The 25,675-nt window shown below is 37.9% G+C and overlaps 2 protein-coding genes across 2 annotated transcripts; both read left to right on the top strand.

Annotated features, from left to right (window-relative positions):
- Positions 1 to 4,571: 4,571 nt before the first annotated feature.
- LOC124165939 (larval cuticle protein A3A-like) lies at positions 4,572 to 7,276 on the top strand. Its single transcript, XM_046543475.1, has 2 exons — positions 4,572 to 4,601; positions 6,626 to 7,276. Exons 1-2 carry the CDS (start codon positions 4,590 to 4,592, stop codon positions 7,154 to 7,156), a joined length of 543 nt encoding a protein of 180 aa, XP_046399431.1. The 5' UTR covers positions 4,572 to 4,589; the 3' UTR covers positions 7,157 to 7,276.
- Positions 7,277 to 21,915: 14,639 nt separating this feature from the next.
- LOC124165937 (larval cuticle protein A3A-like) lies at positions 21,916 to 23,844 on the top strand. Its single transcript, XM_046543474.1, has 2 exons — positions 21,916 to 21,939; positions 23,244 to 23,844. Exons 1-2 carry the CDS (start codon positions 21,928 to 21,930, stop codon positions 23,784 to 23,786), a joined length of 555 nt encoding a protein of 184 aa, XP_046399430.1. The 5' UTR covers positions 21,916 to 21,927; the 3' UTR covers positions 23,787 to 23,844.
- Positions 23,845 to 25,675: the final 1,831 nt, after the last annotated feature.

Here is a 25,675-nt window from a genome sequence, read left to right on the forward strand (position 1 = left end):
GAAAAACATTTGTTAGCCAACGTTTCGGTTTATTTAAAACCTTAATCAGGGCTTAGTTTTGCACAGATTTAATATTGATATTTGACTGATACGTTGGCTAACAACTTTTTTGCATCATATACGACATATACTTTAATTTATTATTATTATTTAATCGCTTTTTTAAATTAATCTTATTAGAATTAGATTTATCAAGAATTATTTAATCGCTTTTTTAAATTAATTCCTGCATAAATTAAGTTAACATTTCACATTCATGAACAACGAGAGAAAAATGGTGAGTCCCATTTTTACTTATCGTTTACGTAAATAAAAACATTTACTTTCTTTTCCAACAAAACAAGTCCTTCAAATGACTAGGTTAATAATTCTTCGAAAACTAGAATATAACTTGCAAGAGAGTGAGGTAAAAATGTAACCCTACGATACAATAATAATCAAGATCATATTATATGAAAATGGTGCAGTATGAATCGTATTAAGTCCTCAGGCTTAACGTCTTCGACGAATGTTTGCAACATCATGAGCAACATTGAAAGTAAAACATCAGTTCATGCTAGTAAGCTGGAATGACAATACTTCATAAGAAGAGGATAAAAGCATGGAAGGGACATCCTCAACTAAAAAGTAATAGAAAGTGAACAATAGACATCTATCTTATTTGAGGTACTGATTTTTTTGTTCCGTTCATTTGTTTTGGTTGATTTCTTTTCGTCAACTGTACTTGGTTTGGAGCGATAAATATTTCCGATCGTAATATGTACTAAAATACCAACTTAATCCAAAAAATTCTACACTGGTATCGCGAGAATAAGTTATTCGTCGGCACGGGATCAGATCCAACAAAAACCTTTGAAAAAGTCCACATAAAATCAAGTTTCCTTCCAAAAAGGTCCTTACTATTTCCATTGTGGCCTAGAATACAACGGTTTCCTTCCAATATTTCTCTTTCAGTGACCTCCAAAGGAACTGTAGGTAGATGTTTAGTACAGGTGATAATTATTATGGCAATATTCAGAACGTAAATGATGGAAGCCATTTTTAGTTGACTTTGAACGCCAGGGGACACTCCATATTGTCTCCAATCAAGGGCATGGCTATGCATATAATGCTAAAATATAGACGGTAGGTTACGTGACTCGATCACATAAATTCAAGCAAACTAGAGCAAGTAGCGAAGTGTAGTGGAAATACTCATTGAAAAATAAAGGCCAAATTACTTGAACATCTCAATAAATTGGCCACATATATTTTTACAATCTCCTATATAACGATCCACATTGGTTCCGACCGCAAAAAAGTTGAGGATTCACATACATTGCAAGAAAGATTTGCAGAATAGCTGAATGGGTTGGGGGAGGAGAAAGAGGGCTAAGGCCACGGAAGATAATGAAGTTATAGAAAGGGAACCACATACATCAAAGTAAAACATAATGAATGACAGGAAGCTATTTCGCAAAGATTTATGAATAAGAATTCTCTAAAAAATGCACTCAAAATCGTTAACTGTATCGTGTATCGTAAACGAGAATACTTCGTCTACCGAGATGGAACCAGATCTAAATTAATATTACATTACATTCCTGCGAACAGCTACTATTTCTAAAACCTGCAATCACAATTTCAGGACAAGAAAAAAATGTTTTATTCATCGTAAACTAATGTAATGCATTACATGGAAAATCTTCCTTTGCCTTGAATGCAGGGAAAAACTATTAAGACAGTATCGAAAACGTCCTTTAAGAGTGACATAATAATTTATTTTTCACTCAGGAAGCAATATGTAATTCTACAATCTAGGGCAGCAGTTCCCAGCCTTTCTTTTCCTCCCGTGCCCCTATATATGTATATATTTCTAATATTAAACCCCCAAAAATCTAATGGGCACATTTTATTGCATAATTTTACAACGGATAGGTGACAATTTTAGCAATAAATAATTGCATAAATAGAAACTTTGTATTAAAAACTCCATGTAACATGTATACATATTTCCTGGTAAAGAGATACTAGTTCCTGACGTACGCTATTACCGATTATTTTCGGCGTATCCCCGACTGGTACCAAGCTTAAGATTTAACCCCGAGGCGGTACTTAACATGCCTAAAACGCAAGAATTCATGTTAACTAGAAGAGGAGGTTGGTCCATTAAAAAAATACTCACTGAGTATTTTGGGTCAAGTAAACAGCAAAATTTCAAGACATTGGCCGTAAATATATTAAACCTGGATTATGATTTCACATGAATGAACGTGTTCAGTAACAGAGTGTCAATAAATGGAGCCACAGAAAGCGCACCGTAAGCGTTCAAGTTGCAAATGATTCTTGGCAAGAGAGGAAACCTTCATGCCTGAGAAGGGACCAGATCCCACTCAATTCTATCAAAAACGTACGAAGAGAGATAAGTTTTTTTTATTTCTATTTCAGGGATAACGTAAAAAAAGATTTATCCAACGATGCCATCAAGAACTCTTTGGTAGATTATAAACTTAAAAGGAAAATTAGATGGCAATATCCCTAATTTATTGCTTCTCAGGGTCAGCAGAGTGATTGATGTTTCACAATCCTTCCAGGTTTCCACCGGGTACATCTGGAACTTCTTAGAAGTATTAATGGCATAAAGAGTTACACTAAGAAAGGTATAACAGATGGTTTAAACGAATTAATGTTTTTTCCTCCACCTTTTAATGCCATAGCGGGTGAAATCGGTACTGCTCTACAAGAAAACACTGTAAAGCAAATAATTTTATTTGGTTATAATAATATTACAAAGAGCAGTCAATATTTTTTTATTTCATCCCTCCAGTGAAAAATTAATACTTATTTTCTACACTTCCGAACGTTGCCAAAAATGTAAAGTTAAAAGTACCACGTGCCATGATTCGATCACTTGAATACGTTCCTGCAAACTAGATGAGCTCGCATAGCCTACAAAACTAACTCTAGAAAAATATTGGACAAGCAAAATCGAAAACTTCGATCAATAAGCCACAAACATTAATTCAACAAGTTATACAAGAATTATTATATGAAAACGGAGGAATTCCCTACTTTTCGAGAAATTGAAGTGGAATTGCATTATTTTGGGTTAGGAGAGGAAGAAATTATCGATAAGTCATGACTGGCAACGAATATTTTCAATCACTTTTTTATGAATTTTGGTGGATTAAGAATAGCGAATATCCTCATTACTGTGTGAACAAAGTACGGAACAGCTTAATTGGTTTAGGGAAGGGAGGGAAGTGTGTGCAAGCATTTCAGATGATAATTAAACAATCGAAAGCTAACTCCATTCGTAGAAGAAAAAGCATAATAGACGTCAAAACGTGAAAGCTTCATATGTACTCTAGGAAGACACCAGATCCAACACATATCTACAAAAATATACGAACAATCGTAAATTTCAAGATTTTTATCCTAAAAATGATGCAAATTCGATTTCTCAACGATATATTCTGGAAATAATTACATGGAAACTCTTTTTTATATTTTTAATTTCAGTAACAAAGATTTCACCTAGACTGAACATTCGGGGTTACCTTCGTAAATTGTATCCATCCAAGAATAAAAACTTTTTGTTCAATAATTCCGGAAATTACCGAAGACCGAAAGATGAAAGAGATAGACAGTGCATGACTACATCACGAGTATTCCTGAAAGCTAAGAGCGTATCCCAGGAAAAAACTCATAGAACAACAAAGGCCAAGTACAATAAAATATATGAATGAATTGGCGGCAAACATTTTTACCACCCTCATACTTGAATTTTTGACCGGAAAAAATCGGCTAGTGCCCTACATTTTGCATATTTGAAGTAGAATGGATAAATTGGGTCGCAGGAGGAAAAAAGTGTGCATTAGATTCAACAAAAAGCGATTAAAATTTCCAAGGAACGGTCAAGTTTTCGACTTCCATTTCTTGAGTAAAACACAAAACAATGATGTCTTTAACAATATTTTCAGGAATATATTTCAAGGAACTACCTCAGTCCAGCTAAATAAAAATTAATATGGTTACCTGGAAATTATTTGAGAACTAATTTCTTTTACATCCCAGGAAGCGATAGATATTTTCTACGCTCTCGGACATTCCCATTCATCGAAAGTTCACAAGAGATCGATATGCCACGACTCCATCACGTGAATTCCTGCAAACTAGATCAATTGACGCAGGCAAGGAAAAGAAATCATTGAAAAATGTAGGCCAAGTACACATGAAACATATCAATGAAGTGGCCACGAACATTTTTCAATCCCACACTCATGTGAATTCGGAGCGAAAAAAATGGGCGAATCGGCTACATTTCGCGGATTCAAAGTAGAATGTCTTAATTGTGTCGGGGGAAGAAAGTGGGGAAGGGAGGAATGGAAAATGGATCAACGGGCGGAGTGGCAAGGCGTGGTCATAGACGGTGTGCAGTGAAAGAGTGCATGGCCTGAAGCGAGGGGTCCACCCTCTCTCGAGCACCAGGCGATTACATCAGCCCAAGGGAAAGGACGAAGCGACGGAGGGGGGGCAGGGGTGATCGCCGCTCGTATAAATACTCTAGTGGGAAAACAGTGAGAGCACTTGTGAACGAACACTCCAAAATGGCACTTAAGGTGAGTAGCAAAGTGAGCCACTCCACAAAAAGCTCCACTTCTCCCCCGTCGAGTCGATTCCTACCGGTGAAAATTTTTCCCGGGTTTCACATCGGGTAAGGTCCAACATTCTACCTCCAAAGTTTCGATGTGCTACTCGCCCATCATCCTCAAGGATTCAGGAATCCAATCGGATCATATTGGATTTATCCAAACTGGATTCCTAAATCCCAGGGGACGACGAGCGAGTTGCACACCGAAATGTTGGAAGGAGATGTGGACGACCTTACCCCGTCTGACACCCGAGAAATATTCATTGCATCTTTAGCCTGAAAAAAAACAGACACTGCAGTAGTTGTAGTTCGCTTACCACTTGATTTAGAGCTTCGAAAGTTAATCCCCTTAACGTTGTAATTGACCGTAGGACCCACCATACATTCGACGCAGTCACACAAGAACAACACCTGATTTAACTCTAAGCCGAGAATTTTAATGATACCAAATTCACGCCACGTAACATCACTGCCTAAATTTTTTAAAAATATTATAGAATTAACGATTACCGCCCCTAAATAATCAAATTAAAATCATTTATTGTCTAATTTTTAAAATTTTTAAGCACGATTTCAGGCTCATAGAGGAGGACGTGATATAAGACTTTCCTATTCTTTTTCATCAAATTATGCGTAGAATGAGGACAATTACTCAGTCTAAATTCTAATCCAAATAAAAAAAGGAGATTACGTTCGCAGCGCAATAAGTGTGAATTGTAGAAAAAATTACGTTGATACGTAAACAGTGATTATTTTGGCGCTGTAGGTGACTGAGAGTACATTTTGAAAGGAGAATTAGATTTTAACAACAATACACAAGAGCACTTTCACCACACAATCGCAGAAAATTGTCCAGGACACCGCCATGGACTAATTCCCAGGAGAAGAAACAGTGTGATTCCCACAAAGGAATAAAAACATCTCTCTTGATCGGGATTCGAACAGACAGGCCCAATTTCTTGCGAAGTTTTAAACCTATTTCTATTTTTACTCAATTAATTCATGAGATTGAGGTTTCGCACAATGAATACAATAGGACTGAGCCAGCATTATTCCTTCATGGTAATTTCATCTTTTTCTTACGCTATATTTCAAATGTGAATTCATGACGAGTTTTAGCGGGAATATCCAAAATTCTCACCCGGGATATGAACCCGGGACCCGGGAATTAGGCCTTTCTAGATACAATGCACCTACCTCATAAATAACGTTCAAATCACTGGCTGATAGCGAACAAGAGCACCTTGGCTGAGGTACTAACTGACGCACCATAACATAGTCTCGGCCCAACATTCATCAATTTCGACGATCTAGAAATAACCGGCATATCAAAAATAAAACGTAATTCATACGACGCTTAAGACGTTCTTGTACCATACGAAATGCGTTATCATAGCATTAAAATATCTGTGTAAAATGGCGATTTATTTTTAAAATGCCTAAATTCCACCATATCACGCCTAAATCAATTGAATTTATTCCATAACCGGCGGATAATTTGGCCCTAAGTTCTTGCCAATGCCTTCGAGAACTGTATGGTACCAGGTGTATGGTAGGCATGCTACCTAAACTTTCGGTCACCATTTCCGAACACCTTAAATTAATTCGAAACATAATGCCACATACATCAAGAATACAGACTTCACTAGTTGGAACCACTTATGTATCGTGCGAAATAACTCATTGTGTAATGATCGAAAACATTTTAATATCCTCACCGACTGGGTTTCAACCACTACATATTACACCTTAATAGTGACTATCTAGAAGTTGAAACCCAGGATCGGAACAATAAATTTTTGTAGAACATTGAAAAGTGAGTTATTTCGCACGATGGATAATGCCATACCTTGGCACCTTTTAGGTAGGACAATCATGGAATGAGAACGCAAGCCTTTTTTTTGTTGGCGATATTTTTTTCCAAGATTTTTATAATAAGTTATAATGAACATTCCTTCAATAATCCATGCATTCTGCACGCCTTTCCAACAGTTCTTCGTCCTCGCCGCCCTCGTGGCCGTCGCCAGCGCCGGATACCTCGGCGCCCCCGCTGTCGTGGCCCCAACCGTGGCCCGATATGCCGCACCCGCCGCTTACCACGCCGGATACGCCGGATACGCCGCACCCCTCGCCTACGCTGCCCGCCCCGTCGCTTACGCCGCACCCGTCGCCAAGGCCGTCGTCGCCGCACCCGCCATCGCCAAGGTCGCCGTTGACACCGACTTCGACCCCAACCCCCACTACAGCTACTCCTACGACATCCAGGATGCTCTGACCGGAGACTCCAAAGGACAGCACGAGACCCGCGATGGTGATGTCGTCCAGGGATCTTACAGCCTGGTTGAACCCGACGGCACCCGCCGTACCGTCGACTACACCGCTGACCCCGTCAACGGATTCAACGCCGTCGTCCACCGCGAGCCCGCTGTCGCCAAGGCCGTCGTCGCCAAGGTGGCCGCTCCCGTCGCCTACGCCGCACCCGTCGCCAAGGCTTTCGCCGCCCCTTACGCCTACCACGGTTAAATTTTAACCAGACTGCCAAAACTCCCTCGCTAGCACCTAATTTATTTACTTGAGTGTATTCACATATTGTGAATCACTCAACACCATTCTATAAGACAATAAAACTTAAGTCAATCTAAACCTGTCCTCTTTTTAATTATTAATTAAATCCTTAATCTAAATACCTTCCGCCTAAATAAGTATTACAACCTGTTCTCCAATTTATTACGTTTACACTTCGCTCCCTTGCGTTCCAAGATCCCAGTTTTACTGAAAACTAACTTTTCCTGGCAATTGCAAATTCTGCCCTCCTAAGTATTTACTAGTCCATCTATTTATTTACCTCACTGCCTCTTTACACCGCCTATTTACTTACGACGGTGGTTGGATGCCATGAATTGGGAAACAGTACCGTCTTCGAATGTTAAAATCTATTATATAAACCAGCTTCCTACGCCAAGAAAAGGTATCGGTCACATGAGATGAATGACAATTCACGGTATGACTTTCGCATTCAAACATTTTAATATGAAGTTCCGACGCAAATGTACTTCCACCAATTCCAAAAGAATGAATAGGAAAACCGAGAGTCGAAACAAATATAATAAAATAAAGTGGATTCCCATGGATGCTAAAGTTGCACTCGCCGGAACTATTGTCCAAGAAATGCTAATGTTATACAAAATTAGGAAGGGACTTGTGAAAAATAGGCGCAATAAATGTCTAAAAGAATGCAAAAATTTTAAGAAACATTACTTTAAAAATATTAAAATCTGGAAACAAGCGAGTATAAAGCAGAAAAATTAAAAGACGCCGAAATATATACAAATAGGAAGAAATATTCCTGAAAAAACGTGCCTAAATGATAAAAAACGGTGACATCATTTGATCAGAATTCTACAGCACCACTCCAGAGGCGAGAAGACGGTATCTGACCGAATTCATAAAATTACACAATTTTAACTATTTCATAAGGTATTACTTATTGCTTTCAGACTAAAATACTACTACCAGGGATGCAAAGTCACGTTAGCTTCTTTCCGAAAATTTTAGAGTCCAGAGCTGAGTAGCAGTGAATGATAGCCAATTGATTGCTATGATACTTCTTAATATTACTGCGGATGTACCCATTACTTGATGATACGCAGAAGATAAGATGCCACCAGGATATTTCATAAGATCAAGGCCAAAATCTCACAAGAATTAGAATCTCAGTTTCATCTGACCTAAATACTCAGAGTGCGAAGACCACTTAGCGAGGAAACTGTAATTCCGATTCATATTTACCAAGAATCAAGACCATCAATTTATGGGTACATATTCAGGTTTGACATAAATTTTTGTACAAATGAGGTAATCAAGACGATTTCACTTCGATGATGAAGCTGAGGCTGTCGAAACTCAATTATAATTTAATGACCATAATAATTTTAATCAAACGGCTAGATATATCTGCCACAAAAAAACAGAAGCTGGTTTTCGAGGCAATTTTTTTCCCTCACTAATCGTGTTAGCGAATCAAATTATGTTAGGAATCAACATCAGACAAATACAGAAGGCGACAGACAGATAATGTCATTTACCCCACTGAGGTGCCGTGAAGAAAAAAACGGTATTGGCGTTAGCCAATTGATAAGGGAAGGCTGCAAGGGTAAGAATTAATGGCCCATACGACGGGTGGATTGTTCTAATCGTGGTGTACTCCACACAGTACCCACTCGATCAACGATCGAGATTCCAAGTACAAAATTCTGCAACTGTAGGTAGTTACAGGCAGGGGTATAGATATTTAAACCCGGTACACAGGAAAAAACGTTTCACTACTTTCAAGCCTAAAGGAGAGAGCATTCCCAAAGACTGCTTGAGCAATTGATAATAGATATCTTTCAGATCGACTGGGGAAGAGGACATCATATTAGAATACCATATACCGCTATATTTCCAGGTCCGACAGAAACGATATATAATTAGAAAGATATTTTGCCGAACGGACATGCATGGAAATTCATTTTTCCGCAATCAATATATTAATAATTATAAATAAATATATAATAAAATAAAATAATAAATTCTGAATATAAATAAATAAATAAGCGTAATTAGATCCTGCTTAAAAATTTAGTGAATTGTTTTTTTTTCTTTCTTTCTTCCCCTATATTTTACGTTTAATATTGTCTTGGAATGTAGTTCTTGAATAATTATGGGAATTTGTTCATCCATTTGATAATGAAAAGCCATCAGTAACTCTCGGCCATTAGACCTAGTCCTTGGTTGGTCAAGAAATTAAATTTTTGTGGAAAGCTTCTGCGGGAACAGGTTTATCGTAAAAAGCCAATTCATTGCAATAAAACCCTGGTGAAGGTTTATAAACAATATACAGAAAGGCTGGCATGTATTTGCATTTAACTTATTCAAGACCTGCACTACAAGACACTAATCAACGTTACATATTTATTGTTGCTCAGGGTTTTTCCTTGCCGCTCAATTTTTGGCAATTTTTGAGTGGTCTTCAATTAATTCTAGGCGTAATTTATTTAGAGCATTATCTTTTCACATTTAAACACGTCTGCTCATTAATACGATATTAACGTCTTCTAATTGAGACGTTTCATAATTCTTTCCTTCCCCTTCCGGCTCCACAGTGGGGCAAATATTATCTGATGGTCGCCTTCTAGATATTCCCGATGTTCAATCCTAACATAATTTGATTTGAACCCTTCGCATTTGAATATGCAGGGTTAAGGATTAAGACTCGATGATGGAAAGGTTAAGTCCGTTACGACGAAACGACAACACGACACGACTGCATAGGAAGGCAGCATCATTTCATAAGACTTCTACGAGCAAATGAAGGGTTAGGCTCATCTTATAGGGTGCAAACCGCTGGAGTGCCCTGAAGACTCTTTTACGGCCAAGAACTAGGGATGAATCGCTTCAAAATATTTGTACAGTGACCTTTCGGATTGACTTCGAAATCACTTTAAATCCAAGGCTTCAGGATTTCCCAGGTGAGTGAGATGGATGGAACACTCTCTGACTTAGTCTGACAGCAGAGTCAGCTGTCGAAACGTCTGCACGGACCCATGGGTAACGCGGTTGGAAGTGCGAGTAGGTACGTTTCATCCCACTGATCTCATTAAGTTTTTCAACCCGACGGTCGGCTTAGATGGGAGAGAGTAGAGCTCACCTCGGACCCATCGATCAGCAGCCGAGCTACCACTAAGCTACCACGATCCCACCTCCAACTGAACAAGCACATTTTTGTAAAGCGATAAAGCAATAGAGATATATTTTAGGATAGAGATAAAAAATTTCATATTTTTTTTCGCTTTAACTACAAAAGAAAATGTCAAAATTTGAGCGACAAGAAAAAGGAATAAGTACGCTTACAACTGAGGCACTCATACCACTCCCAATAAGTTGGATGATCGCGGGTTAAAATTAAGACAAAGATGGACCCATAATGCATAAGAACTTGAATTCTGAGAGAATTTTCCCACATCTTGGCAAAGTGACGTGACAGGAATAAGTAGGGCGGAAAGATTGGACGGACGAGCGGAAAAGTAAGATTTCCTCGAAGGTCGTCGCTCAGAACGGGATCACGGGTCAGTGAGGAGAAGGCGGAGCAGATGACTGGATTCCGGCCCCCCACTCATGTGGACCACAGCAAAGATCATTACAGTAATGGCGAAGACGTTTGAATTAGGCTTTTCACTTCACCCCGCTGTAGTTAAAAACATTCTATTAACGCAGAGTGGAGCTCGAATTATTCTAATACGAGCGTGATGCGCCCGCTCCCAGCGTGCTTCCCCCGCTCTTTGCAATGCAGGTCCACAGAGGGAGAGGCGCGTTTATAATTTTAAAATGTAGAAGAAAAGGCAGGGTCGTATGTACAAATTTAATTGCAATGTTCATGTACAAATTGAGGTCAGAGGACCTCTTTAAACACAACATTGGAAGTAATTACACTATCCTCTGTTAAACGCACATGATGACTCATACTTACGTATCAACAGGAGACTTGAATGAGGAATCAGCCGCATTTTGATAAAAGCTATTTAAAGAATGCGAGATATTGTTGCAAATGAACAAATGTATCAGTTTGTGCGCCGTTAACGTCAGGAATATTTACCGGTTTTTCTTTTTTTTATTATTAAAAAAACAATTTTAGGAAACAATAGCAATATTTAGGAAGTAACATATGCCGTCACATGTTCTCTGATAAATTCTGTGCATTTTGGTACCTCATTTGTAGAGTTTGGTTGCGTATAAGTTGAGAAAAAGGTATCTATACAGTAGAAATAATATAGAAGATTAACAGAGTTTAATCATTATTATGACCATAGTAAGGTTATAAAATGTTTACAACAATTATCTCAACATCAGACACATTCACCTCATGTAGGCATAATCCATTTACAAAAGTATAACCATAAAATTTAAAAAAGATTACGAAAATTTTCATTGAACCACAGTTTTCCACATCCTTTTTTCCAAAAATTTGCCGGTATATTCTCACATAGGGGTTCAAATCATGCAATGGCGTATGGTGGTTGTGCCTTTAAGGAGGTATTATAAAAGGCCTTTCATCCAAAGACATATTTGAATTATAACCTTAAACCTTATTATTTGAACCTTAGCTCTTAAAACTAATTATAATAGAAATACTAATCTCTTTCATTTCTTCTTCTTTAGAGGGTGAACAAAGTCTAGAATTTCGGAGCCTGACTCACTGTAATTTCGAAATGTGCACAAGATATTGTATTTTTGTAAGTTCAACTAGCAGAATTTCAAAAATAATGGTCTCTTAGAACTCACTTAATGCATGAGAACGATCAATATTGCTAGAAATGTGGTAGTCATGGGACTGCTCGACAAAAATGAACAAGGTAAAAATTAGGGAAGGTCGGATCGGATACCTCGGATCCAAATATCCGCGGATATTGCCCTTCATCGGATGCATCGGATCCAAAGTCGCGGAAGACATCGGATCTGGATCCGAAATTTTAAATAATAGCTTCAGTGAATGCAACGCCTCATAAGGGTGGAAAGAGTTCCGATTCTATGTTCGAATGTGCCGTCGCATGCGATTCTTGTCCTACGCCACTGGTCAGTGGTTTACCCGAAGTTTTTTCCTGTTTTCATTTCCAAACCCAAGCGTAACAGTTTAGGTCCTGAGCATGTAAAGATATTTAAAAAAACAACTTGAAAGCCTATAAAAATGATTTTTAATCTATAAAAATATTAAAATGTGTATGAAAATCTAAAAAGCATTCCTTCGATTTTACGTACCCAGAATAAACTTGAATAATTACTTCGCTTAATAGCAGGTATTTGAAAATGCATTTGGACCCGAAAATATCCGATCCGAAAGATCCGGCTCCGAAAATCAAGGATTCGATCCGAATCCGGATCCGTAAAATATCCTGGATCCGTCCATACCTAGTAAAAATTAAAGCCTATAGCACTTTCCACGAGAAGGGCATAGCTGAATAAGAGGATGAAAAGTCCAACCTCCTGGATTTTTTCCAAACTTAGGTCATGCGATTTGGGATCAAATAGGACTAACCTCCCCACACTTCCATCCCGCTGGAGGCCCACTAGGGCCAGCTAGCTCGAAAATACGATTTTCACTCTTTTTGGGATATCTCGGCCAAGAAAGCTTATTTTTTAATGCTGTTTGCGGCAATTAAAAGCTTATTTAATGGAGCAAAGTCCAATCGTTTTCAAGAATGTTGAGCGGGAAAAGGAGAAATGGCATCCATTTGAAAATTTTTAACGCATCGTTTTTATAAAATATTTTTGAAAGGGCAACGAAGAAATAATTGTTTTCCAGTGGCGTTTTTCATACCTTTCGGCTAGAGTATGGGATTTTTTTATGGTGGAGCATCGCGAAAAAAAGAAGAATATAGAATGCGATTTTGGCCAATTTGTCCTGTTTTTTCAATGTCCTGGCCCTCCATAACACCTTTTAAAGACAATTTTATAAACATTTCGTCCTCTCACGAACGGAATTTCTCATACCGATTGTAATACCCACCACAGGGAGTGATTTTTGAGTAAACTGGTCCCGAAAATTCCTCCACAAACCGAGATATCTCAGAAAGAGTGAAAGTCGTATTTTCGAGCTAGCCGGCCCTGGTCTGCCTCTAGCGGGCTGGAAATGTGGAGAGATTAGTCCTATTTGATTCCAGATCGCATGCCCTAAGTACGGAAATCTCGGAGGGGGGACTAATCACCCCCTTATTCAGCTATGCCCTTTGATTTCTTGATCGACAGAGAACGAGAGCTGATTGCCGAAAATTACTCTTGACACTTAATTATCACATGGAGAAACCAATATCCTCAAAGGTAAATATTATGCGAAAATTTATGAAAAGATTACTACAATAATGAAGGAAAATCATTGTTTGCAACTGGCCAATACGTTAAATTTGCTCATAACCTATAAAACGTAAATAAGAACAAAGCAGCCGTAAATTGGAGCTATAAAAGCTACAGCTAAAATACAATACAGGGCTAAATAGCATATTGCACAACGCAATGGTCCTTCAAAGTCATAAAATCGCATTTTAAATTCACCATCCCTTCTTATTGAAACGGTGATTTCAACTATTGAAAAAAGAGAAAAAAATTACAGTTTAACTGCACTTTTTAGAATGCAGATAATAATACCAATTATAATATTTCCTGGAGTTTAGGTAAATGTATTTTATGAAAACAAGTTATCGCCAACGTTTCGATTTATTTTAAATCATCATCAGGGTTCTTAACTTTGCACATATTTATTGATGTTATGTTACTAAGCATGTTATGTTACGTAGAAGAGGTAGATGTAAGGAAGAACTCTAATGCACATGATGCACTTGGTAAAGCTGTTGTAACTACGAAACACGCCGCTATTGCAATGTCTAATTTAAATAAAAGTCTCATCAACGCTTAACCTATTCGGATAAAACCAGTTTTCACCTAGGGAAATGCCGTCATCCGGTTAAAAATCTTGATCCCATTCATATTCACACCAGTCGAATATTTATGCATTGCCTGGGACATCTGAGATGACTATCGCACTTTCAGGCAGGAGGGCTTGTAAGGAAGGGAAAGAAATTCTTCCAGTCGAGGGATGTCAAGTTGTAAAGTGAAAACACTGAACATAAAACTGGAGAGACAAATCTGTACAACTAAATGAGATTTAATAATGTATGTTCAGTCCATTACCATTTACATAATTTAATTACAAATAATTTTTTCAAATATTTATTAAATTATTATATAAATTTATAAAATTCAAAATATTTCTAATAAATTAAATATGTCGTCTATCAACAAGAAGAGAAACTTTTTTTTAGGTAAAAAGAAAACAGTCATTGTAGCAAATGAAGACATTTGGCATTCACGTGACCTTAATGCCTAAAAGTAATGCCTCAATCATCTTTAAATCACACTTTAAATATTTAATGTATTCATAAATCGAAATTAGGCTTCCTCTTCCTTCAATCTAGCTAAAATAAATAATCTTTCAGTCAAGACTCCAGCACTCCATATGACCGCCTCATACAAGTTTGAACAAAGAATAAACGATAGAAGCTCGTTGTTCATTTATGGAGGCTAAGGCGACACCTTTCGTGTCAAACAATTATAGATAAAAATGGAGATATGAGAATTAAAAGAACTATTTCTACACTGATTTCAGGTTAACTATCGATATAAATGTTGACTGTAGATAATGATTCCAACGACATAGCTAAATGTTTAGGGTATCAATACCTAAAATACAAAGAAGAGTAATAATAGGAGGAAACTTAAGTTCCCATCGTTTGGATGCCAAAAAAGGCTGACACTAAAAATTCAAAAAATGCTTTGCCAGAAAGACTAACAAATTTGATTTTTTATGGAGGGCAAAATTTATGAAAATACTCTACCTAAAATTACCATTAGGGAGGGCATGATATTGGATAAACTATATGGAGTGAATGACTAGCACACCTGATGACACGTCTTGGAATTCAGGCCACTTAGGTATTTGAAAAAAAATCAAGCAAAGCATTCTTATAAAACAGAACAATAGATTTGAAAAAAGCATTGCAAAGCTTTTATTTTCAATGGGTTACCGTTATTTTAGCTTCTCACACAATCATCTCAGGTAGTTCTCTAGGTGAAACATTTAATAATGTATTTACCTTTTAAAGCAAAATACTAGAGACACGATTCCATGCATCAACTCAATATAATATATTCCGTTCGATATTTAGGAGACCGTGCAATCTATGACCACGATTGGGCGAAAATTATTCCCAAGTTCAACTTTCTGCACGCATTACTTCCTTAGATTAAAATCTTTACAGCTAAAAATCACTTTTACGGCACGTATACAGCAAATTAGCGCGTTAGACGGGTGTGTTGACTTCTTCGCTACTGACCACTAAGGGTGAATAACATTCAGATGCATCAATACAAAACCCTAGTAACGTAAGGTTGTTCGGGGTTAGGAAATAGCAGTGAAATATAAGTACGGCTTGAAGCGTTAGGCGATACTGCAGAGAAGAGTTTAAAATAAACCAAAACTGTCCCCAGTAATGAATTCCTACAGCCATAGTTTATTTCTTTATTCCGAAGCAATATTAATCGAGAATTATATATAAATTAAGATAAGGTACCTAAGTTTCACTTTCCTGTGATATTACAGTAAAGTGGACCTAGTAGTATTCACCATTGTTTATTTCTTTATTCCGAAGTAATATTAATCGAAAATTACAAATAAATTATTGAGATAAAGTACCTAACTTTTACTTTCCTGTGATCTTACAGTAAAGTGGACCTAGTAGTATTTTTTTGTAAGCGGCATGAAACAGTAAAAATTCTAAATTTTCACAACTTAATAATAATTGAGGAAAACATTGCAAAGCTAATTATTTAGAGCACAAACTGTATTATAAAGTAATCACAAAATATTCCGATACATTCACGAATATGACAAACCAGAACCCTATATATCCATGGAATCATCGTGAACGCCTATTAAAAGGAAAAAGTAGCTATAGAATGTAACATACGCCGGCATTTAATGAATGATGAAAATGATGACGTCACACCAACTCCCGTTATTTGACTGAGAGCCAAATTACACGAAGTTATTTCTCCACGACATGGTGCCAAGATTACTCAAGCGTGTGATACGAGCACAGTATTCCATGTGGACAAAATTCATACCATTCAAGTACGTTTCTTCAATTACGATAGAGAAAAAACTGAATTTCAAGGTGTAACGCAAGGGAATAAAGCCAGAACTGAACCTTACGCGGGAGACGAATCTTGGCCATGAGTGATACACTCCACGACAGATACCGTTACAGTTTGAAACGTGAGCGAAGCCAGGAACTTGACTTTCCAAGAGTTTCACCGCATTCCCGCAAGAGAGCGCCACCTACTCGGTCACCTCATTTGCATTACTAGCGGAACAAGTGAAATTTGTGGGGAAGATCACCATGGTTACTATGGCATGCAATAAATTTCAAACTATATATTTTAGAAAACTTAAACAACTACTAATTAAATCGCACGAGCGAGGTAAAAATGTGAAATACCATTAATAATTTGGATTATACCTATAGTCAGTACTGTAAAAATTAGAAAGGCAAAAACATAGAGCGAGATAATAGTCATTGCTATAGTTTCAATCGTGCGTTTGCAAAAGAATTGAAGGCACACTTATAAATTTCTTAGAATAACTCACCTTGGACCTAATTTGACTTCTAGTTTTCAATGGATACAGCTAATGTAAAAGCTTAATTATCCTATCCTATTCAACCAAAATATCACTTGAAAATTCAATGAAAATAAAATAAGGAACATTATCCAGTCGGAAGTAAATGAGGAGGTCTTTCGAAAAACGAAATTAGATGACTTCTACTCTATAAGGAATCAATATATTGTAAATTAAATACTACATTAAATCCTAGCTAGCATTGCATACGCTTGATTGGCGAGGTGTATAAAATGGATTACATCGTTTGGACAAAGGAAAGCAATAAAACACGCTTGATCATTTAGACTTGCTCTGGAGCCAGTAAAAAAAAAACAAAGTATTCGCGTAGAGATTTCATGCACCACTTATGACATGAAGCATGAAACCATTAACCTTATGACGTGGTGCTATTAACCATTTCGTAAATACCTAATAGGTAAGAATTAATTACGAATATTCTGGGCCCTTAGTTCAGAGTAAAGACAAGGCGAATGAAATATGGTGTAAATATTCTTCATCAGGATGAATGACTTATTTCGAGTAAATATTTTTTCAGTTATGTTCAGCAACAGCTTTTTCGCATCATCTCAAGGGTGCTATTCTAATTACACTAACTCATTCACCCTGATGACGATGAACGAGTTTTCCGTTGAAAAGTTGGTGATATACAACGAATTAATTCGGTGGAAATACCGAGAAGACTCCTAGACGGGTGGTTCTTACATAAAGGGATTTTATGACGCCAACGCGACCTTGGGAGATAAAACTCATTTTGTTACCTAGCATCCGTTTTACCGCCTCCCTAAGTCAGATAATACAGGATTGGTTGCTGTTGTTGATAAGGGTAATTATACCTTAAAATTATATAACTACGAGTAGAGAGTAAATTAGTTATCAAAAAGGACTCTCTATCACTCTCACTGTGTATCGGTCCTTAAAAATATCTGACAATGGGAATCAAAAAGGAGTTGAAAGAGAATACATTATTTTCAACGATCCATTAAAATTCGTGGTAAAACAGACCCTTGGGGTTGCAAGGCGGAACGAGCCCATCGAAAACCAACGATGCAAGAAAATACAAGTGCTCCCTAGCCAACTACACACTCACTGCCAAGGTAGGCAACTACGATGAAAAAAGCGAAGGTCGGGCAATCACACGGCTAACCAGCAATCATGGCACAGCACTTAGGAGTCAAATCACGCATTATCTACCATTTTAAACTGTAAATATTAGCATAGGAGGGTTAAAAATTTTGACACAGATAGAAGTGTGGATAAAATAGATTTTCTGCTATCTTAATTCGTGTTTTTTTCCGATAAAGCAATAATTTTCACTTCGAACTCGTTAATGGCATTATACATGGTGTTTCAGGAGGAATCTGAAATACTTCTGGAGGAGGTATGGGAGACAATGTTAAGTATTTTTTGTCCTGTAAACATGGGGTCGCTACTCCTTAGTTACTGAGCCATGGCAACGCAAACAATTTTCTGTATGCACTTAGCAGTCACCATGACCACTTTTTATCTGGGATACCCAGCTTTTTCGACGGATTAATTAATACTCTGAATTTTAAGGACATTAAATAATTACGGTTGGACGAAACTATGTGATTATAATTGCCTGAAATGATTAATCTTTGAACTTCATTAAACGAGAGCCTTGCTCGAGTATCAACAATACAATAGCGCAATCTCACCCATTTTGAGACGAACAGTTTCAGACGCGTTTATGGACCAAAAAAAAATGCTTGAAATTGTTTTCTCTTCCACTTCCTTAAGTATTGCAGATTATTCTTGAAACGCCCTGTAATCTATTTCAGCTAATGCATAACAGAAACAGGAATAAATAAATTGGAAGTTGTCTCTCAAAAATTTGGGTAAGACATGAATTCACAAAGTATCCTCCGCTTGTTAGATAAATACTAACTTCACATGTACGGACATCACTTTCTTAAGGCCTGGTTACACGATAAATTAACACGTACGAGTTAATGTCTGTTTGCATGTATGCTTTTTGTGGACCGGAACGGAACATGTACGAATTCATGAACCAAATTAGAACAGGTTCAATTTTCCGTGCATGCATCCGCACAAGTTGGGTGGTTACACGGTGCATTTTGGCGTTTATTCTGTCGTTCATACATTTAGACATTAACCCGTTCGTGTTAATGTATCGTGTGAACAGGCCTTTAAACAAGAATTTTGTTCCTGACGTTCTTCGCGATTTATTTTCACACAGATTGCGAAAATATGGGCCGAATTTTTTTATTCTAGTCCAATTTATTATATCATACATTATTCAAAAGACGCAAAAATTGATCTTTTTGTCAACTCCTGAGTGCTAGGATGATGGCAATCGGTAAATTTAACCTCGGCCCACACCACCCATTAGTGCACCTTAATAGTTAAATTTTTAGCATTATTTTGTTGCTTCGTGTCGTTTCACGTATTCTGAACATCCACCGATGAATAAGTACTCATAAAGAACTTGTAAGGTACCAGCCATGAATACTACAAGGCGTGCCTATCATGACCTAGAAATATTTCATGATACTCACGAGAAACTTTTCACGAATTCACACTCGAATAAAAAGGAAAAGACAAGAAATTATGGAATAGCAAAAATTTAACAGAAGAGATTATTGCGATAAACAAATTTCCTACAGAATATTATTTCATCATAATACTTTCATCTGCTAACTTACAAATAACGCGAATCCGTCTTTCCCACGAGCAGAAAGTTAACCTACTTCGCCATGGAATTGTATGTCACTTTGCTCCCTTCCCTTGACATTTAAAAATATCCATGAGATCGCATTTTACAGAAAGCGGACGAGGTAATCTCTGTGAAACGGGCAATTTTAGGGCCTATTAAATCACAGATTTTCTATAAAAAATTAAATAGATCACAGATGCTAATTTGAAACCACGAAGGTCATCGTAAACGACGAGCTAACGACGAAAGAGTTGACCAGATATAGAATTTCATTGGGAAGAAACGAAAATTCGTCAGAATCCCTTAGAATAGGACAGACAGAGAAGGGTTTTTACTCAGGATATATATGCATTTCAAGTGAAATTTTTGAAACGCTTTTTAATGGTTCATATGATTTGGTATATTACCATGATTTCACCGATATCATGGTAAATCTAAGTGTCCTAATATCGCAATTGGTAGAGCACCCAGCCGGCAACCGGGAAATTCTGGGTTCGAGTCTCTATTTTCATTTTCATTTTAGGCAATTGCATTTTTATATTATTTTTACACTAGACACATTAAACTACGCATTAAAAATCAATGCAAACCTTATATTTACCATAGATTCAACGTGATTTCCTTAAGGTAGAGAAATTAAGCCGTAAATTTACAGCTCACAAAATCTTAGACTTCTGTTATATTATGCTCCGCTTAACACATTCAGAGTGAAGTCAGTAATCAAAATACATTTTTGTTTGAAAGCGTATATTCATGCAAGGTAAATTATGTGAAGGAGTTGATGTTTTTGATAGGAAAATATGAGGTGAATTCACATACAGTACGATGAAATGTCCCAAGAATTTAACAAAAGGAAGCATACAAGCTCCTAATCGCCATACAACTAAAAACTGGTACAATACGCCTATTATAGAAAAAGCTACTCGACAATTTTATGCTATGCAGTAGTCCATTTTGTACTATTTAAATCACTACTATGACATACTGAAAGATATAATAAAGAGACCACCGACGATTATTAGCTCCTTTTAAAACAGATTAATCTGAAAAAACGTGTGCGGTAAAATGTAGGTATTTATACCTATACCTGAATCAGAGCAATCAAATTAATAATTCAAATATTGACTATCGTAAAATGCATGCCGAATTTATTCCAGGTCCAGGTAAGCACTTCCGCTGCAAAATCCTATCGGTGCAAGGTACACCAGGGAAAAATATTGCCTCCTCAAAATACGAAATACACCCGGATATGGCTAACTGTAAGATCTAGGGGAACTCTATCCCGGCAGATCATAGCAACCTTCGATTTTCGTCACCAACTGTCAGACCCAGTGCAGAAATCTAGGCCAATTTTTTCACGGAAGTACGATGAAATACCAATATTATGACGAAGTTCTCAGAAATATATTTTCCTTAAATGGCTGTTACACTTTTTACAAGTGAATGCACTTAATCAAGTTATGTATTGACTAAATGTAAGATAGATAATAGGTTGCTGTGAAACGCGAATCTACATTTACACGATACCTTTCATTTCACCTTTAAATTGCATGGCAGGGCGTGAGTATTTCTCCAAATTTGCATCCAAATACACATGTGAGTTCTACCTCAATTGAACACGAAGGTGGCAGGGGTTATCTTTCTACGAGTGTGCAGCATTATTTCCGCATAAAATCGTTTCAGGCTTAATTTTGTGGAATAATGATATATCCATGATTAAAACACAAATGGTAATATCCACACTATTTTTTTTATCACGTAACCGACCATGGTTTCGACACTTGGTGTCATTTTCAAGCTTGAAAAATAAAAATAAAGCTTAAATAAAATAGTGTGGATATTACCATTTGTGCTTTAATCATGGATATAGCATTATTTCCGCTACCAACGGCAGAAGCTTCGGACCACAGCTTCGAAGACATCGGCCATTTAGTGTAACTAGGCATCAAATTCGATGATCATATGCTGAAATAATTATCTGAGAAACAAAAGATGGTCGTATGGTCGCAGCTTAAACATGAGCTTATGATGAAGTAGAACTTGTATCGGAGCAACATGGGTCGCTACGCATATACCATATGTGGACAAGCAATCAACGCTCGGAAAAAATCGGCAGGTGAGGTGTGGCCGAGAGAAATTCGGGGGGACCAACGGAGGGTGGATGGGTGGGACGGAGCGGGTCTCCTGGGAGTCAGGGGGGGAAGTTTGGAGGGGGCCAGGGCGTTGCATCACCCCTACCGCCCCCGGTCACTCAAGGGCGTGTGGGGCCAAGTATATAAGGCGAGGGAGACCCTCCATATTCACTGCAGAACCCATCAGTCAACAGACAAAATGGCCTTCAAGGTGAGTGCTCGCTTCTCTCCTGAATATTCCTTAGGCTGTATCTTCATCGCCTTCATCGAGAAGATAAAAATACAGCCTAACACTGACTGGTACAATATGCACAACACGAACTCTTTTTTCTTTATTGCACATGTTAATCTAGTGAGCTAACAATAACTGCTCTGGATTTAATTCATGAGTTTCAGCCACTTAACGATGCATATTGGACACTCATTTACATCACATTTCTGGAAAGTAAAGCAAATAATTCTCATAAAGCTCATTTATAATCCGATAACCCGAGGAAATTAGGTTACTCGAAACATTAAATTGGTAAGAACACATTGTCTTGCACCTCTGACCTAGAACAGTGCACTAAACATTACTTTGGGCTCAAATATGATTCCGAACACAACGTGATCGCTACATAAAATATTCATTCATTGTTACATATAAGTCTGTACCTTTTTCATCTCGCGATTGCAACGCAGCATTCTCACAGAAAATAATTAACACTGACACATCGTTTTAATTTAAGGTAAGGGAATTTTTGAACATTTAACAACGTTTAAATATCAAGTACTTTTGGACTCACATGCCAACCAATTCTTTACTCGCACGTTACTTAGTTCCTTCGATCAATTGTCTAGGGGGTATGGAAAAAATGTAGAAAATTAATGCGCAGAACTACAAACGGCAAAATCAAGTTTAAGTACCACCATTTGCAGAAACTCTCGGTGTGGGAGGGAGGGCTCATTAAAAGGGGTCAAGATGGTGCTGAAAAAATTATCGAATCAAAAGAAGCGCACAAAATAATTACCAAAATAACAACTCAGTTAAGATCCTACTGGCTACGATAACCAGAATTTCACAAACTTTTCGAACATAAACGAGGTAAACGATAATTGCGAGAGCTAAGGGTCTCAATCTTGCCACACTAAAAAACTAGCTAAAAGTGCCATAAAGGTCTCCACTTGTATCCCATGTATTTTATGTTTATCATTCTGACGTGTCCCATATTTGTGAAATCTTCTCGGGTTTTCAACCGTGTGAGTTGCTCGGAATGGTAATCCTATAGGCAGAGCATGGCATCCTCATGCCATGGTCTGAGAATACCCTCAGGATGATGGCAGAGGCATCCGTCAAAACGTTGGCCTACAAGAAACTCACCCGGAAGAAAACCCGAGAAGTTTTCCACCAGTATAATACGCCGGGAGAGAATAAAATTTCTGCTTCCGCTGACCGTTGGGCTAATTAAAAAATATCGTTAATGTTTACTATTAATTTTTAATCAACTAATGGCTTTTCCTTAATCTGTCCATCAGTTCGTCGTCTTCGCCGCCCTCGTGGCCGTCGCCCGCGCTGGAGTCATTCCCGCCGCCGCTCCCCTTGCCTACGCCGCACCCGCCTACGCCCACGCTCCCCTCGCTTACGCCGCACCCGTCGCCAAGGCCGTCGTCGCCGCTCCCGTCGCCAAGGCTGTCGCCGTTGACACCGACTTCGACCCCAACCCCCAGTACTCCTACTCCTACGACATCCAGGATGCTCTGACCGGAGATTCCAAGGGACAGACCGAGACCCGCAACGGAGACGTCGTCCAGGGATCTTACAGCCTGGTCGAGCCCGACGGTACCCGCCGCGTCGTCGAGTACACCGCTGACCCCGTCAACGGATTCAACGCCGTCGTCCACAAGGAGGGAGCCGCTGTCGTCAAGGCCGCCGTTGCCGCACCCGTCGCCGTCAAGACCGTCGCCGCCGCACCCGCCGTCGCCTACCACGCCGCCCCCGCCGTGGCTGCTTACCACGCTGCCCCCGCCGTGGCTGCCTACCACGCCGCCCCCGTCGCCTACAAGACCCTCATCCACTAAGTTCATCCAGCAGTCTTCATCCCAGCGATGAATCCTATTTATTCCCTTAAAAATAAAAACCTTGCATAAAGAAACATCTGTGTTTTGACTGAACTTGATTGGATCGCAACCCTACACCCATCATTCCAATTTATTACAAAGGAGCAGAGGCGGATTGAGGATAGGGACAAGGGGGGGGGCTAGGTGAGGGGCTTGGGAGGTTGCCTCCCAGCAGTAGTGGGGGTCCGAAAAAATTACCACTTTAACTACTGTAAATTGGATGCCCAAGAGAGGTGATATAGCTTCCTAGTCTAACCCCTAGCCTCTCCTTTGGTTGGGCTGCGTTTGTGGCCACTAATGGTTATGATGTTTCGCGGGTGGGAAATCTTGCATGGCGTAAAAAAGTACAAATCGATTCCGAAAGTTGGAAACATTAATTTAAGTACACCTTAAATGCCACATGATATCAATGCAAGTTATATAACGATTTAAGCAGGTTAAAGAAAAGCGTGGGCACTCATTTGGTAGGCTGTTGGTCTGCTGATATCAGGGCCTGAGGTTCAAATCCGATGAGAAATATACCAACAGCCCCAATAAAAATCTTCAATTAGTGAGGTGGCCCAAGGAAAGGTACTGATACTTCGATCCGGAATGTGTGAATTCACGACTACTCAGTTCAATAAAAATACCTAACTAACAGAGAATTCTCATAAATCGTTAAAAACATATTAACTTAACAAATAGCAACCGCCGTAATCGATTAGCAAAGTTATATGCACAGAATGTCTGCGAATTATTTTAATCCTATGCAGTCTGAATGTGTTACAATCAAATTTTCAATGAATTGACGTTATCTTATAATAATGTATACGGTTGATACGCTAATAGCCCGTAAATTATAACATAAAGTTGAACATATTTCAGTTTAACCGTTAAAATAATATAACAAAAGTTAAGAAAGCTAATTTAACAAAACCACCCTTCAAAATTTGAATGAAGGTTAAGTGCCAAGTGTAAGCTTAAAAAAAGGTTATATAAATACGAATTACTTCATGCAAGTGATTTTTCTACTATGTCACTATTAAAATACAACTCGCCCACCAGTTTCATAGACATCAATGTAATTTTAACAGGCAATGTGGTGGACGCAGATAACTCTTTGATGTTACTATAATCGAAAGTATATAATAAAATCATGAAGCATAAAATACGATTATTTAGTTCCCAAGGAAAAATAAACTATAGTTCACCATAACTAGAATTGTAGAAACAGATTTGAACATAAGTTTTGCTGGAGTATCAGCTCAGTGAAAAGTTAAATCATGATTCAAAGATGCCATAAATTTAAGAAATACTTCTTTCGAGTCTTCCATTGTTCCGATAACAGTGAGCTCCACCCTGTGCTTATATATATGTCCATAACTGTGAGAAATTGAGCTCAAAGAAATAGACATAACATGTATAATCGTTGTAGAGACTACTGGCTCCTTATTCCTAAAGTGTTCCGCACTGTTTTCAGAGATCCTTTTCACTCATGGAACCTAAATTATATAATTAACCACCAAACAAAATTAAAGAGAGTAGAAAGTTTGTTTAACTTCTTGTAGGTTAGCCAAAAAATAGTCAATTTATAGCTCAAACGTTGAAAATATGCTCCGTTAAGATTATTATCTTTTTTTTCTATTTCCATTGTTTCTAGAGTCAAGTTGTATGATAAAGAAAGTTGGTTTATATATCCTCTTAAGACATTCCAATACATGAAATTAAATAGCCTTCCAACAATCTAGAAATGCATGTAACCTGCTAATACTCTTAAAACAGGTCTTTCCTCTAGTAGGGAACCCACCTTCCAAATAACTTTATAAACACAGAGTATAAACCAACTTATTTTATCGGAAGAATAAATAAAA

The sequence above is a fragment of the Ischnura elegans genome, chromosome 9 (assembly GCF_921293095.1).
Source record: "Ischnura elegans chromosome 9, ioIscEleg1.1, whole genome shotgun sequence".
Classification (NCBI taxonomy): Eukaryota; Metazoa; Arthropoda; class Insecta; order Odonata; family Coenagrionidae; genus Ischnura; species Ischnura elegans.